Source organism: Camelus bactrianus, chromosome 12, assembly GCF_048773025.1.
Source record: "Camelus bactrianus isolate YW-2024 breed Bactrian camel chromosome 12, ASM4877302v1, whole genome shotgun sequence".
Classification (NCBI taxonomy): Eukaryota; Metazoa; Chordata; class Mammalia; order Artiodactyla; family Camelidae; genus Camelus; species Camelus bactrianus.
In genome coordinates, this window is record NC_133550.1 from 64,530,915 (window position 1) to 64,544,040 (window position 13,126).

Sequence of the window (13,126 nt, forward strand, 5' to 3'; positions counted from 1 at the left end):
CAGATCTAGAAAAGGCTTTGGAGCCAAGGGGAGGACAGTCACAATCAAACCCTGACCCTTGTTTAGTTCTATGATCTCTCAGGGAAAGAGGAGGTGATATATATACATACCTCTCAGGTCTGCTGAGCGGATTTTGTAAGTTAAAATACCTTGGACAGAACCTAGCATACTGGGTTTTTTTTTTAAACAAATGTTAGCATCCTTTCCTCTCTATAAAACAAGGTTGAACTCACCAAAAATCCAACTCTGGTTTCTTGTTTTACATTCAATATTATGAAAGTTAGAAAAGAGTATACAATTAAAAGGCTATAGAACCTAAAACCTATATCTCCTTACCACTGTGACAACCTTTTCTCCCACACATATACACAAACTCTTAAACCTCTGTAAGAGTTTTATAACTTTTTCCTCATAAGTTGTAACACAAAGCTAAATATAAGTGAGTGTGGTAACTGCTTACAATTTAAGTAGCTATAAGGTTTTTAAAAGCCCACACCAAACACAAGGTCATATTTCAAATACCAACACAGAATAAACTGCTAATTTTTTGGAAACGCAAATAATGTGACACACCAGATGCTAATATACAAAAAAAAGTCTACCAATCTGTCTCCAAAGTCAGCATTATGAGCACGCCTTCCAATACTATGACCCTTTTTGAAACTGTACAGAATGAACAAAAAAGTGGTCTAAGAAAGACACACCACATTAGGCACATGTTCTTCAAGCATCCCGGTACTAGAACTTTAAGACAAACAAGACCAACTTCTGAGGCTCGCCTGAAAGGACTAACCAGTCAAAAGTGTGGCCAAAGGCCCTCACACACCATAAAATCAGTGAAACTAATTGGGGCTCTTCAGCAACTGAAAGGAAGCACTCGGCTACCATTAAGAAATAAACGTGGGATGCAAGTAATTAGTGCACCCTGAGGTGATAGTTAATTCCAGAAACATACCATTTCACAGGAGATATTATGGAATTCCACTTTATCCCTACTCTGAGAATACTAAAGCTGGAAATTTCAAGTTTCAAATACCCCTTGAAAGAACTTTAAATAAGATCCCTCTACAACCTCCTGCGTGGAACAAGAGCTTGGAACTCCTTGGAGCCAACCAACACACACACACCCAAACACACTTCCATTATCCACAGTTCCAGGTAGTCAGATGTATTCTGAAAAATCTTTTTCCTGATTAACTCCTTCTTGCAAAGACAAAAAAATACAAGGTATACTCAGCATAGACTAGAATATACTTTCTGAGAAGCACAGAAGAGCATCTGGGATTTGAGGGAAAACTGTACCCTGACCAGGTCTTAAGCTCTGTTGGAGAGGAGGCTGAAAACTGAAAACTGAGACAGGCTTTTAAAGCCAGGTAAGGGACAGCCTGCATTTCCCAGAAAGTCATCTATGGTTAAAACAAACACACAAGATTGGAGGGAGTCGGGAGGACTACCCAAACCCCTGTAATGTTTGACCTGGAAGGGAGTCCTCATTTAACGGATGAAGAAATTGGAGCCTTGAGGAGACAGGTAACATGGCCAGAATAAGTTTATTTGGTCACAAAGCTGGGAAATAGATTCCTGGTCTTCCTCGGCGGAATTCAGCAGTTTCCCACTTCACCAAGCTGCCACCCCATGTAAGATGTTTTATAAAACTCTTCACTGAGGCTGTTAACATAAGGGTCCAATTATCATTCAAAGATCTGCCTGTTAGATAATAGCTCGAAAATTCCATCCATTTTACAGCAGTTACCAGAGTCATCTAATCTTCGAGGCGGAAAAAAAAAGCAAAGAGGAAAGGGGGGAGTGTGGAATCCTAATTTTCAACTGTCCCCTAAGGGCAAACTAAAGGGTGGCACACAGAGGCAGACAGTGCTAGTATCCACAACCACAAAAACAGACAATAATCCCCACCCACAGGCCCAGGAAGGAGGCCGCTCCTCTGCACCGCACCCCCCCCCCCAACTCACTAAATTCCACTCCCATCCCGGCGCACGGGAGACATTCCACCTCCCGCTGCTGCCAGAGCGGGCTGGGCCGCATCGGCCACTCTCCTTAAACCACCACTTTTCCCCCTAAAAAGGACGAGAAGCCTAGAGCCCCCGACCCCAAAACGAGCCTTCGCTCGCACACTGGGACCTCGGGATCAAACACCCAGACCCGCTCACGGCGGCGGGGGAGGGGGAGAAAACCCCACGCAGGAAGCGTGTCCTGAGCTCCGCTCCCCGCCCCCAGCGCCGGGACCTTGCGCCGGGCCAGCCGGTACCTGCCCTCCGCCCTCAACAGGCAAGAAGCAGCCGCGTCCACATGGCTTCAGGTGTTCACATGGCAATAAACGGGCCCCCGGCCCTCCCGCGGCAGGGGCGCGCTCCGACGACCGGGCGCCTCAGCGCCGCTCCCGCCCTCCTGCCCGCCCGGCCCCTCCCCAAGGCCGGCCCTCCGCCCGACGGCCTCGCCCCCAGCCCGCCGCGAAGCGGCGAGTGCCGCCAGACCCCCGGGGCTGCCAGGGGCCCCGGGGCGGGCGGCGCTGACCCCGCCGACCCCTGGGCGCCGCCCGCTCACATCCGCCGTGTTTGCACCAGAGGCCGCGATGAGCAGGTACCTTCCCCCGGCACCCTCAAGCCAGGACCGGTGCCCAAGCCCTGCCGGACTCCCAGGCCAGAACGAGACCCCTCAGCGCCCTGATGCCAGGCCGGGTCCGTTCCCCTCAGCGCCCCAAGGCCAGGGCAGGCCGCTCCCCTCTGCACTCCCGGGTTGGGTCGGGCTGGGCAGGGACATTCCCCTCAGCACCCCGAGTCCTGCCTCGGTGTACGGGGGCTCAGCACTCCCAGGTCGGGCCGGGCATAGACCTCTGCCCCCAACCCCCCAGAGGCCAGACACCCCAGCCCAGCCCCATCCCCTCAGCCCCGACCCCTGCCCCTCCCCCTCAGTCCTGGGCGGCGGTTACCTGCGGGAGCCCCCCCGCCCGGTCCCTCGGCCTCGGCCGGGGGCGGGAGGGGAGGGAGAGGCGGCGGACGGCGCTGCGCGGGGTGGGGGTGGGGGAGCCTCCGCCGCCTCCAGCTCCGGCGCCCGGGCCGGCGGCGGGGCGGGCCGGGGCCGCGGCCCCTGGAGGCTCGCTCCGGCCCGCGCGCTCGCTCCCCGGTCGGGCGCGCCTCAGGGCGGGCTCCCCCGGCGGAGGCCGCGGCCGCCTAGCAGGGGCCGAAAGCCGCTCAGCTCGGGGTTTTTTCTCTCCATTCTCCCAACACACAGGAAATAACAGAGCGTCAGGTGACGGCGCGCGGCCAATCGGAAGGCCCCGGGCCGCGGCGCGCGGGCGGGCGGGAGGGCGCGCGGCGGGGCGGTGCGCGCGGCGGGGGCGGGGTGGCAGGGGGCGGGGCCGGCGGGCGCGCGCGTGCCCACCAGCGTGCGGCGCTGCAGAGGCCTGCGCGTGTGGGGCCAGAGGAGACCCCTGCCCTGCTGCCCGGGTCGTGCAGGGGTCCTCTCGGCAGCTGCGGGTCGCAGCGCGCGTGTCTCGTCTCGCGCCCAGTGCCATCTTGGCCAGCAGCTCCCGGCAGTCCTGGGAGTGGCCGTAAGCCAACTTTCTGGGGAGTTGGTGGCCCGGAATCTCTCCCTGGGATTTGTGGAGTTCCCTGAAGCCTCCAACGCCAGAATCGCGCCTCGGGCAGCCCGCGGGCGAGGGCCTGCTCTGCTCCCAATAACCTGCTTAGTGAGGCCGACTCCTGCCTGTCCAGTGCCCTCCCGGCCGCAGGCCTGGTTGCCTTGCCGCCTCCACCCCTTGTTGCCGCGTGTCCTTGGATGAATGACTTGGGCCCTCTCGAGCGAGCCTCAGTTTACACTGCAATAAAAGCTAGGAGGAGGGAGGCCCACTAGCCTTGCCGGTAAAACAGATGCTCACCAAATACCAGTTGCCTTTGCCTGAGGCGGCATTGAAAAGCTGCTATGCCTGGCTGGACCCAGGGTCCAGAATTAATTTGGAGATATGGTAGAGCATTTGTGGTGCCAAGGCCTCAGAACGTTCCCAGCCTTCTTTGGCAAATCTCATGTATGTTTTATGGAGCAAAGGAATGGCTGACTTAAAGAAAAGAAAAGAAAAAATCTTAGTTGTAGAACCACCACCGAGATGTTTGTGCCCCGTGACCCACTGCTATCAAAAGTGAGGAGGCCAGCGAGGGTAGAATGTTTTGAGAGTGTTTGTGATCCTCCCTCTGACTCACCCAGAGACTTGGCCAAATTCTCTCCCCACTCTGGGCCTCAGTTTCCCGTTAGTACAATATGGGAAGGAGAGTTCGGACTCGGACTCAATGTCCCTAATGTTGGCTAAAACTGCTGATTCTAAATTAGGCCCCCATTGGCCCTAGATGTTAAGGGAGTAGGTAGCTTACTTTCCTGAAGCAACCCAACTTGAAAGTAAATTGGAAGTGGAAGAGTGCTTTGGGCAGCAGGTGGAGGCTGATAGGAACCAAGTGTGGCCTGAGGCCCAGTTTCAGTATGTTTGAGGTGCACTAATCCTCCGGGGCCTGGCTCTGCCCTTTCACCCACCTCAACAGAGACATTAACTCTTTGCCCTGCCTTGGGCCACCCAAGGAGGGTCCTGGCTGTGGCAACACCTGTGCCCAGCAAAGAGATCTGAAGCAGGGCCCGAGTTGGTTCTGGCACCCCAGGAGGATGTGGTTGGGGAAGGCAGTGATTTCTTCTGGCTTCTGTCCAATCACACAAAGTGGGGGCTGGCTCCAATGTGGGTCAGGGCTATTCTTGGAGACTTGATTCCCCAATACCTCTTGCATGCCAGGCGGGGTGCTGGTCTCTTCCGGGGCAGAGCTGAACAGGCCGCCAAGCCCTGCCCTCTGGCTGTTCCCATTGTTCTGTGAGTTTCATTTTCAAATTCTTTGGCACCAAGACTTAAAAGACCAGCACTGGCTTCTGCTTTGAGTCAGAGCTACAGAGGGAAAAAGGAAAACTCTCAGCATAGACTCATGTTTTCTGGACAAATGCAGGGTGATGCATGGGAGCTTCCACTTGGGGTTGGGGGCACCCTCAGTTTCTTGAGAGAATTCATGAAGAAAAGGGAAGTCCTTTTCCTTACAGTCTCCTGCCTGATCATTCTTTCCTTTCTTTCCCTTCTTCCTCAGCTCACCTAGGTCTCAGAATGGGGACCAGAATGTGAAATGGATAGTGACAAGCTATGCAGAGCCTCGTTCAGAAGGGAAGGAATGCAGACAGATAACTGAAGTCCACGGTCTTGTTTGTTCCTGCCTCCTGTCCTGAGACTGAGCCTACTTGCCCCTCCCCACCCCTAGGACCCTGCCTGAACAATGCCTAGCCGACTTCCACCCGGAAACTTCCTCAGTCCCAGGGCCAGGCCAGCCTGGACCTCTTCACCCCTGGCAGCCTATCACTTTCCCTTTCAGTTCCATTCAGAAAGAGAATATGTGTGGGCATCATGACCTACAGACAGATTTGAGTTACCTTGGGCTGTGTGGCCTTGGAATAGTCACTTCACCTCTCTGAATGCTGATTTCCTCAGCAGTAAAATGGGGATAGTATGACATTCATTAGGTGTTATGGGAATCTAAAGAGATGTGCGTAAAGAATTCAGTACAGTACCAGGCACATATGAACAATAGCTAAGGGTTCTATGATGTGAACACACAAGCAGACTGAGGCTCAGAGAGGTTAAATGCTCAAGATCCGGTAGTGGCTGAAGCACAATAACTGGGAGCCCCCTCTGCTTTGATCACATTCGTGTCTTCCATTGTTCTCTCATTGTCTCATCTGTGACCATCCTGTTTTTCCTACCACACTTTAAGGAAAGGACAGTAGATTAGTTGGGTTTTGTTTTTCTCTCTTCTTACCCAGTCCACTCGAAAAATACTTATTGAATTGAATCAGTGGTTTCAATTCCAGAAGCAAAATTAATCCTTCCCCTCCTCCCCCAGCTCAGAGATGGCTTTTGGAAACCCTGTGTCACTCCCTTTATTACAAACTCCTCTGTCCTCCTCCAGGCACCCAGGCCACTCCAGGATTACAAATGGAGTCTTCTGCCTCTAGGTCACTGATTCCACTACCATCTGTCAGCACGGATTGATTGAGGGGACTGGCCCTGCTCGGCAGATCAGTGACTTGTGTGAAGTGAGCCGGGGTGTCGGTGCCTTCAGCGGCAGGCAGATGTCCTTCCTCTCACTCACTGGCTCTCTTCAGTACACATACAGCCCTCACCTTTATCCTTCAATGGGCCCCAGCTCTCCTTCCTCTTGGGAGGGGCCTCCTGCTAACTCTATCCCGCCAAAAAGGAGGCCTCGAATTCCTGCTCACAGTCCTCTAGGAGACAGCTTAAAACAGCCTCTGGTTAAGAGAGTAGGGAACCCCACTGCGGAGCCCATCCCAAGCCAGGCACTTTCCCCATGCAGAGCACCAACAGCAGGGGTGGCTAGAACCTCTGTGGGCATACCTTCATTCCACACAGAGCACCTGCTGTGTGCTAGGCTGTAAGCCCTGATGATGGCTAAGTCATGTGGGGACAGCCACCTGCAGTTCCCAGGAGGGCTGTGCCCAGCACAGGGCTCCAGGAACGAGAGATGAGGCTGCGGAGGTGGGCAGGGGTGGGATCCTGCAGGGCCTTGTAACTGTGCCATACTTGGCATGAGTTTGTTTCACAGGGTCTCACAGTGACCTCTGCTCAGGAGATTTGCCCTTCAACCCTGCACTCCACCTCACTCCTCCAGGATCCAAGTTGTGGCTCCCTCCTCAGCTCCCACTGGTCACACTGGGCTGTTTGTGACTGTATTTGTCTTTCCCTCAGGACTCTGAGCATTTGCAGGGCAGACACCTCTGCTTCAGCATCCTGCATAGGGTGAGGCACCATAACCATAAAAATGGTAATGTTAATAATGACAGTACAGCCCAGAGGAGTCCAAGCTCACTGGCAACAGACACCATGTGTTTGCAACAACATGATGAGGTTGGTACTGTTACTGGTACCCACTTTACAAATGGGGCCGCTAAGGCTCAGAGAGTTTTAAGAATTTGTCCCAAGTCACACAGCTTAGAAAAGACCAAGCTGGGATTTGAACCCAGGTCTTTAGGGGTTGTACTCTTAACCAGCAAGTTTCCCAGCCCTTGGTAAACACTGGAAAGATGGATGGACACAGACAGGTGGTGGGTCCCAAAGTCTACAGGAGAATAGTGAAAGGAATGTGAGGGGACAGCAGGGTTGGCACCAGCCTCTCCCCACAAGTCGCATGTTAAAGCCTTGGACACTGGGCAGTTTGCAAGTGTTGGACCCTCAGACCCCATGCCTGGAAGACCTTGGCCTGCCCAGCAAGCGGCAGTGACTGTGCGCCTGTGCACTTGTCTTCCCGCAGGTGAGCAGAGAGAACACCAGAGGAGACGCAGCTGAGCCACTTCAGGCCCCTGCACCCTGGCCACACAGATCACCCTTCAGGCCTCAACACTCCTGCCACTAGTGGCTTGAGTCTCCCTGGGCAGCCCCTGGCATGGAGGCCCAGCAGAGGTCACTGAGCTGGGGGCCCAGCCTAGTCTCACTGATGTATGTCCTTTAGCAAATCACTCGATGGCTCTGAGTCTCAATTTCTTCATCTGGAAATTGGAATGGGTGAGAGGAGGGACTGAGTGGTCCACCAGCCTCCAGGAAATCAGGTCCCTTACCATTCACTCCTCCCAATAACCTTCTGAGGCGGGGATTGTCATCTTCATTGTACAGAGAAAGAAATGGACAAAGAGAGGCCAAGAAACTTGCCAGAGGTCACACAGCTAGCAAGCTGCAGAGCTGGTCTGAACTCAGCCTTCTGGCCCCGGAGCTCCCGCTGAGTCACTTAAAGCACTACAAAGTGTTAAAGCTAAGATGAAATGATCTAACAATAGTAGGGACAAAGGTGTGTTCTAAGCACTTCACTTGCATTAACTTGCTTAATCCTTACAACAGCCCTATGAGGTGGCTACTATTTTTAGCTCATTCTGCAGATGAGGAAACTGAGCCACAGAGCAGCTAGGCAGAGTTGGAATCTGGACCCAGGTGGGTCGGGCTGCAGAGCCCCTGCATCGCTTTATCATTAAACAACAGTAGGGAGGTTCCTCTCCATTGGGATTATTTCTGCTTGAAAGCTCAAGACTTTTAGCCCCATCACTGTTGGGCTCCACGGGAAGGCAGTGCTGCATGCTGAGGCATGCTGGGAAAAGACTTTGTTCCATCCTGTTTTGTTGACATGCTCGTCATTTTAAGCCTGAAACCCAAGCTTCCTGCAAAGAATTCAAACCGTGGAGAAAAACGCGGCCATGATACAGCCACTACTTCCTGAGCCTCCAGCGTTCCTTGAGCTTGGGGCTCCATGTGTGTCCTCAAACTTAACCTTCACAACACGTAAGTAACCCCCACTTCCCAGCTGAAGAAGCTGAAGCCCAGAATTGCTAACAAGATGCCTAAAGGCACACAGCTGCTAAGTAGTAGATCTGGGACTCGTCACCAGGTACTTCTTGAGAATCCTGGCTCTTAACCACATCAGCTACACCCCCGTGGGGGCGCAGAGATGGGTCTTGTTTGCAGGGCTTGGATGGAAATGCTTCTGCTCATCTTCTGCCTCAGGCTGGTCCCTCAGCGTCACAATTCCTGGGCCACAGGGAAGGCACTAGGACACAGGTGTGAGAAATGCAGACATAAATGTTCCCTCCACTCCATCTATCCCTCCAGTGACTCAGAAATGGCTGCCCTGCCACCTAGGTGATTGTCTTCTGGAAGCAGTCATGCCCTGTGAGGTTCCTCACCACTGCCCTGCGTCTGCCCTGCATCTCCCCAGGAGCTCACAGGATAACTCCAAGACACATCTGTGGTTCCGGGGAAACAGAAAGCAGCAGAGTCAATGGATTCTCCAACTCCCAACTGGTCCTCCTGACTGCAGCCTCTTTTCCTGGCCCACCCATCCCTGCAGCAAACTCATTACTGTTACCGGAAGCAACCTTACTCCCCCTGGCTCAAAGGTTGTCGGTCCCAAGTAGCTTCAGAATTCAAATCAATTCTCATCCACCTGGAACGCAAAGCCCTTGTCTGGCTCCAGCCCCTTCCAGCCTTTCTTCACATGTCCCATTATGCCTGTTTGCCAAACCAAATGAGTTGTGTTCCCACCATGTGCCTGTCTGCTACCCAAGGCAGGAATCCCTTCCCTCTCCCCTACAGAATGAAGTTACACCCTCTTTCAAGTCTTAACTCAAATGCCACCACCTCCACAAAGCATACCTTAATACTCATCATAAATTCATTCAACAAACATTGAGACCAAAGGTCCCTGTTGTTATGGAGCTTTCAGTCCCATGGGACCATTAGGGAGAACAAGTCATCACATAAATAATCATTTGGTAACAACCATGATACACATTAGTAAGCATGGCAGGAGCACAGAGGGTATATAATGGGACCCCGGGTCTTGGGGATCCAGGACATTTGAGCTGAGACCTGAAGGACAGATAGGAAGTAGCCATGTGATGAGGTTGGGAGAGAGCTCCAGGCAGCAGGCACAGCATGGGCAAGTGCCCTAAGGCAGGAGGGAGCAAGCAGATTTCCAGGAAGAAAAAGGAGGCCAGTGCAATTCAAAAGAAATGGGTAAGCTGGAGATGCAGCTGGAGCAGGACAGCACAGACCATGAAAGGCTTGGGGACTTTATCCCAAAGGCAAGAGACGGAGCCGCTGAAGGATTCCGAGCAGAGGAAATAGTCAATGTTCATTTAGAAACGATCCTGCCAACTACCCTATGGCTGAGCATCTTCTGAAAAGCCCAGGCTTTGTGTCCAGCCACCCCGAAGCTTAGACGTCTGGTCATTTAGGGGTAGAGTTTTTGCTCTCGAGGGCAGGGCTGACCTCTGATTCTCCTGCATCATCCTCACCACACGGAGCTGCTCCAAAAACATTTGTGGAACGAACGGATAAGACAAGACACTTACCAGCATTTCCCCCGGAAGGGGCCAGACTGCCAGAGGGGCCTTCCATGTTCTCTGGAAATCACAAAATTCAGGGGTTTTAGTGAGATCACAACTCAGGGAGCCCTTGAGAGTAGAGCGGGCATCTCACTGATGTCAGCGCCCGGGCCAGCATCCAGCATGACACCATGCAGGCGTCTGCCCATGACCGTGTCATGAATGACCAGAAACAGAACCGAAAGATCCCAACAGCTCTAAGTTGCTTTCAAGTTTACAAAGCATATTTCACATGAGCAGCCTCACTTAGGGTCAACCCTCTCAGGTGGATACGGTTACTACCCCGTTTTATAGATGAGGAAGGTGAGGCCCGGGCAAGGGAGGGTCCCTGGCAAGTTGTCTCAAAGCCAAGACTAGAACCTGACAATTGTTCAGGCTACTGATGGCCCCCGTGGGGTTAAGAAAGCTTTCCAGAAATTTCTTTTAAAAACGTTTTAAAGTGACATATTTCATCAGGATGTCTGTCACGCCAGCAGTGGGAGCCAGCACACCAATTCTCACAGGCTGTTCCCCCCACACGTCAGATCCACACACTCAGCCCTAGGCCCTGAGGCTGGCGGCTTAGCCCAGGGTGCAGGAGGGACCTGAGTGATGAATCCTTGCTCCCTGGGCTTGATGCTGGCACCCAGCAGGTGCTCAGGAAACGTGAGCTGATTTAAGGGGATAACAATAGAGAACATTCCTACAGCTCTCACACGTGCCAGGAGCCATGCTAAGTGAGTTACCTGTATTCATTCAGGTCATCCTCAGAACACACCTATGAGGTGAGTACAATTATCCCCATTTACAGGTGTGGAAACTGAGGTTCAGAGCAATAACTACTTGGCATGTGATCACAGCCAGTAGTGGCAGAGCTGGGATTTGAACCTACACAGAGCCCTTTAAGTAGCCCTATGCCCTGGCTGAGTGAAGGTGGGCACAGACACTCCTGGCAGAAGGAACTGTGCATCCTTAACCATGACCTCCCCCACACACCTGATTCCCATTCCCGATATATCCTGTGTGGGCAAGCATTGACACGCTGGCATGGTAGCTACCTCATCGCAGATTTTGTGTCTCCCCAGCCTCCTTCCCCCGGTCATCTGGGCTCCCTTTACCTGTCCTGCCACCTATGGGCTCCCAGCATTATAATCCGTCTCAGCTCCTTTTTGGTAGTAGGTGGGTGTACAAAAGAAAGGAAGGGCAGAAGGTGATGCTGCCTTGAGAAAGCTCTCTAAGCTCTGGAGCCTCAGCTTTTTCATCTGCAATGGGGACATTAACAATATGCCATGGAGGGCTGCATCCACACCAATGCTTAATCACTGACCTTGCATCTAAGCACTGGTTCCTTTATTCTGGCCTTAGGTGCCCCTTGGGAATCACTCATCCCTTGAGCAAGCATGCCCACAGTCACCCAGCGCAGGCACAGTGGAACAAGGGGTGAGAGGTCTTTCTGACTCTGAAGCTTAAGCAGAGAGAGGAGAGAGAGTAAACAAACCATGTGGGTCTTCCACGGCAAGTCAGCATCACATTGCCAGGTGTGGGCTGGACATGGCTCCCGAGCCCTATATACACCCACTCCCAGCGCTCTCCCCAAACGGTGCACATCGCATGGTGTTGGGGCAGCCCCCTGTCCTCCAGCGGCCTCCTGGAGGCCACTATCTTGCTGGACCCTCTCGGCCCTCTACCCGAGTCCAGATGAGGTGTGCTGGTGGGGGCAGGAGGAGCAGTGGGAAGGCCAGGCACCGAGGTTCACCTGTGGGCTGGTTACAAAACAGAAGGGAAGAAAGCATCCTTTCTGGAAAAAATCAATGGACAGATGATACTGACCAAGTCACAACCTACATGGAAGCCATCCAAGAAAATCAAAGAGACGAGAGAACTGCCGCCCCTTACAGCAGCTGGGGACCTGAGAGGTGAGTGAGCCCAAGCCCTCATTAGACAGATAGGAAAACCAAGGCCCAAGGTGGGGCTGTGACCAGCTCAGGGTCCCACAGTGTTTTGGCAGCTCTGCCATGTGCGAGGGGTATCCAGACCCAGCTGGCCCTCATGCCTCACACCCCCACCATCCAGTTCCTTCTGGTCTTGCCCACACTACCAAGTGTGCCAGTTTAGCCTCACCTAGAAATCACCAAATCTCCGGGGCTCTTCCCTGCATGCTTTTGGCTTCTGGGCTACCCTGCCCACCCCACCCCCACCCTCACATGTTAGGCAGAGTTGGGGGAGATTGATTCAATAAACTACTACATAGTTATGCAATTAGAACAGAGCCTGCCTGACTCATGGGAAGTGCTCATAAATATTAGCTATTATTACCAGGCACAATTATCATCCCCATTTTACAGCTAGGGAAACTGAGGCTCAGGATTGAGTGACTGGCCCACAGATACTAGATGCTAGAGCCTTCAATCTCCTGGGCTGACTTTTCTTTAAGCTAACAGTTGTTAAACTCTCCCTGGGAGCCAGGCTCTGGGCTAACTGCTTTGCAAGAGTTAATCTCACCTAATCTTCACCACACATAGCCCTGTGACTTAGGTACAGTTGTTACCCTTGGAAACCGAGGATCAGAGAGGGCAGATGATTTGCCTAAGGCCACACAGCTGGCCAAGCCAGGATTGAACCCAGGCAGCCCGGCTCCCAGTGCAGTGCCATCTCAGTCGAGGATGAACTGGGGGGATCAGTGACCCTGGCCTCTTTCAGGAGCTTCAAGTCACTGTGGGGTCCCAGGCTAGAGAAGCTACTCCAGGAACCCTCACTCAAGTTGAAGACTAGACGTCTACTCTGATTCCCTGGCAATGCTACCCCGGCTTAGTGGGCCTGGGCCGGTCCTAGAACCCAAGAGTCCTGAGACTCCAAATTAAAAGGAGACCCAGGCTGGTGCTTAAATTCCCAGGCTGTCTAGGAATCCCAGCACCACAAGGCCAGCCCAAGAGGCCTGATTTGGGAGGAGCTAGAACAAGCCAGTTTTGTGTAAAACCTGCCTTCTCTGTCATCAGTTAGGCTCTGCCTTCCCGGCTCCCACTGCCGAGAGGAACAGGCTTTCCTCTCCCCCTTCCTGGCCTCCAGCCACTCAAGATGACTGACTGGCCTTTTACACCAGCAACTCTGCTCTCGCTCTTCCTTCTGGTTGCACAACCTCCCCTACCTTAGCCTGACAAATTCCTAC

General features: G+C 53.2%; 2 protein-coding genes across 4 annotated transcripts in view; one reads left to right on the plus strand and one right to left on the minus strand.

Moving 5' to 3' along the window:
* Positions 1-3,233, minus strand: part of TCF20 (transcription factor 20) — an 87,261-nt gene extending 84,028 nt beyond the window's left edge. For all 3 annotated transcript variants that reach the window (XM_074375626.1, XM_074375625.1, XM_074375624.1), the window contains exon 1: positions 2,948-3,233. The gene's annotated coding sequence lies outside the window, so the exon portion shown is untranslated. The remainder of the gene's footprint in view (positions 1-2,947) is intronic.
* Positions 1,980-12,070, plus strand: LOC141579328 (uncharacterized; the record flags this gene model as incomplete). The annotated part of the gene is given in 4 exon segments (XM_074374484.1): positions 1,980-2,487; positions 2,490-2,587; positions 5,146-5,160; positions 6,049-12,070. Coding segments are annotated over 4 exon segments (1,062 nt in total), but the record flags the coding sequence as incomplete, so codon positions are not given.
* Between the last annotated feature and the right edge of the window lie 1,056 nt (positions 12,071-13,126).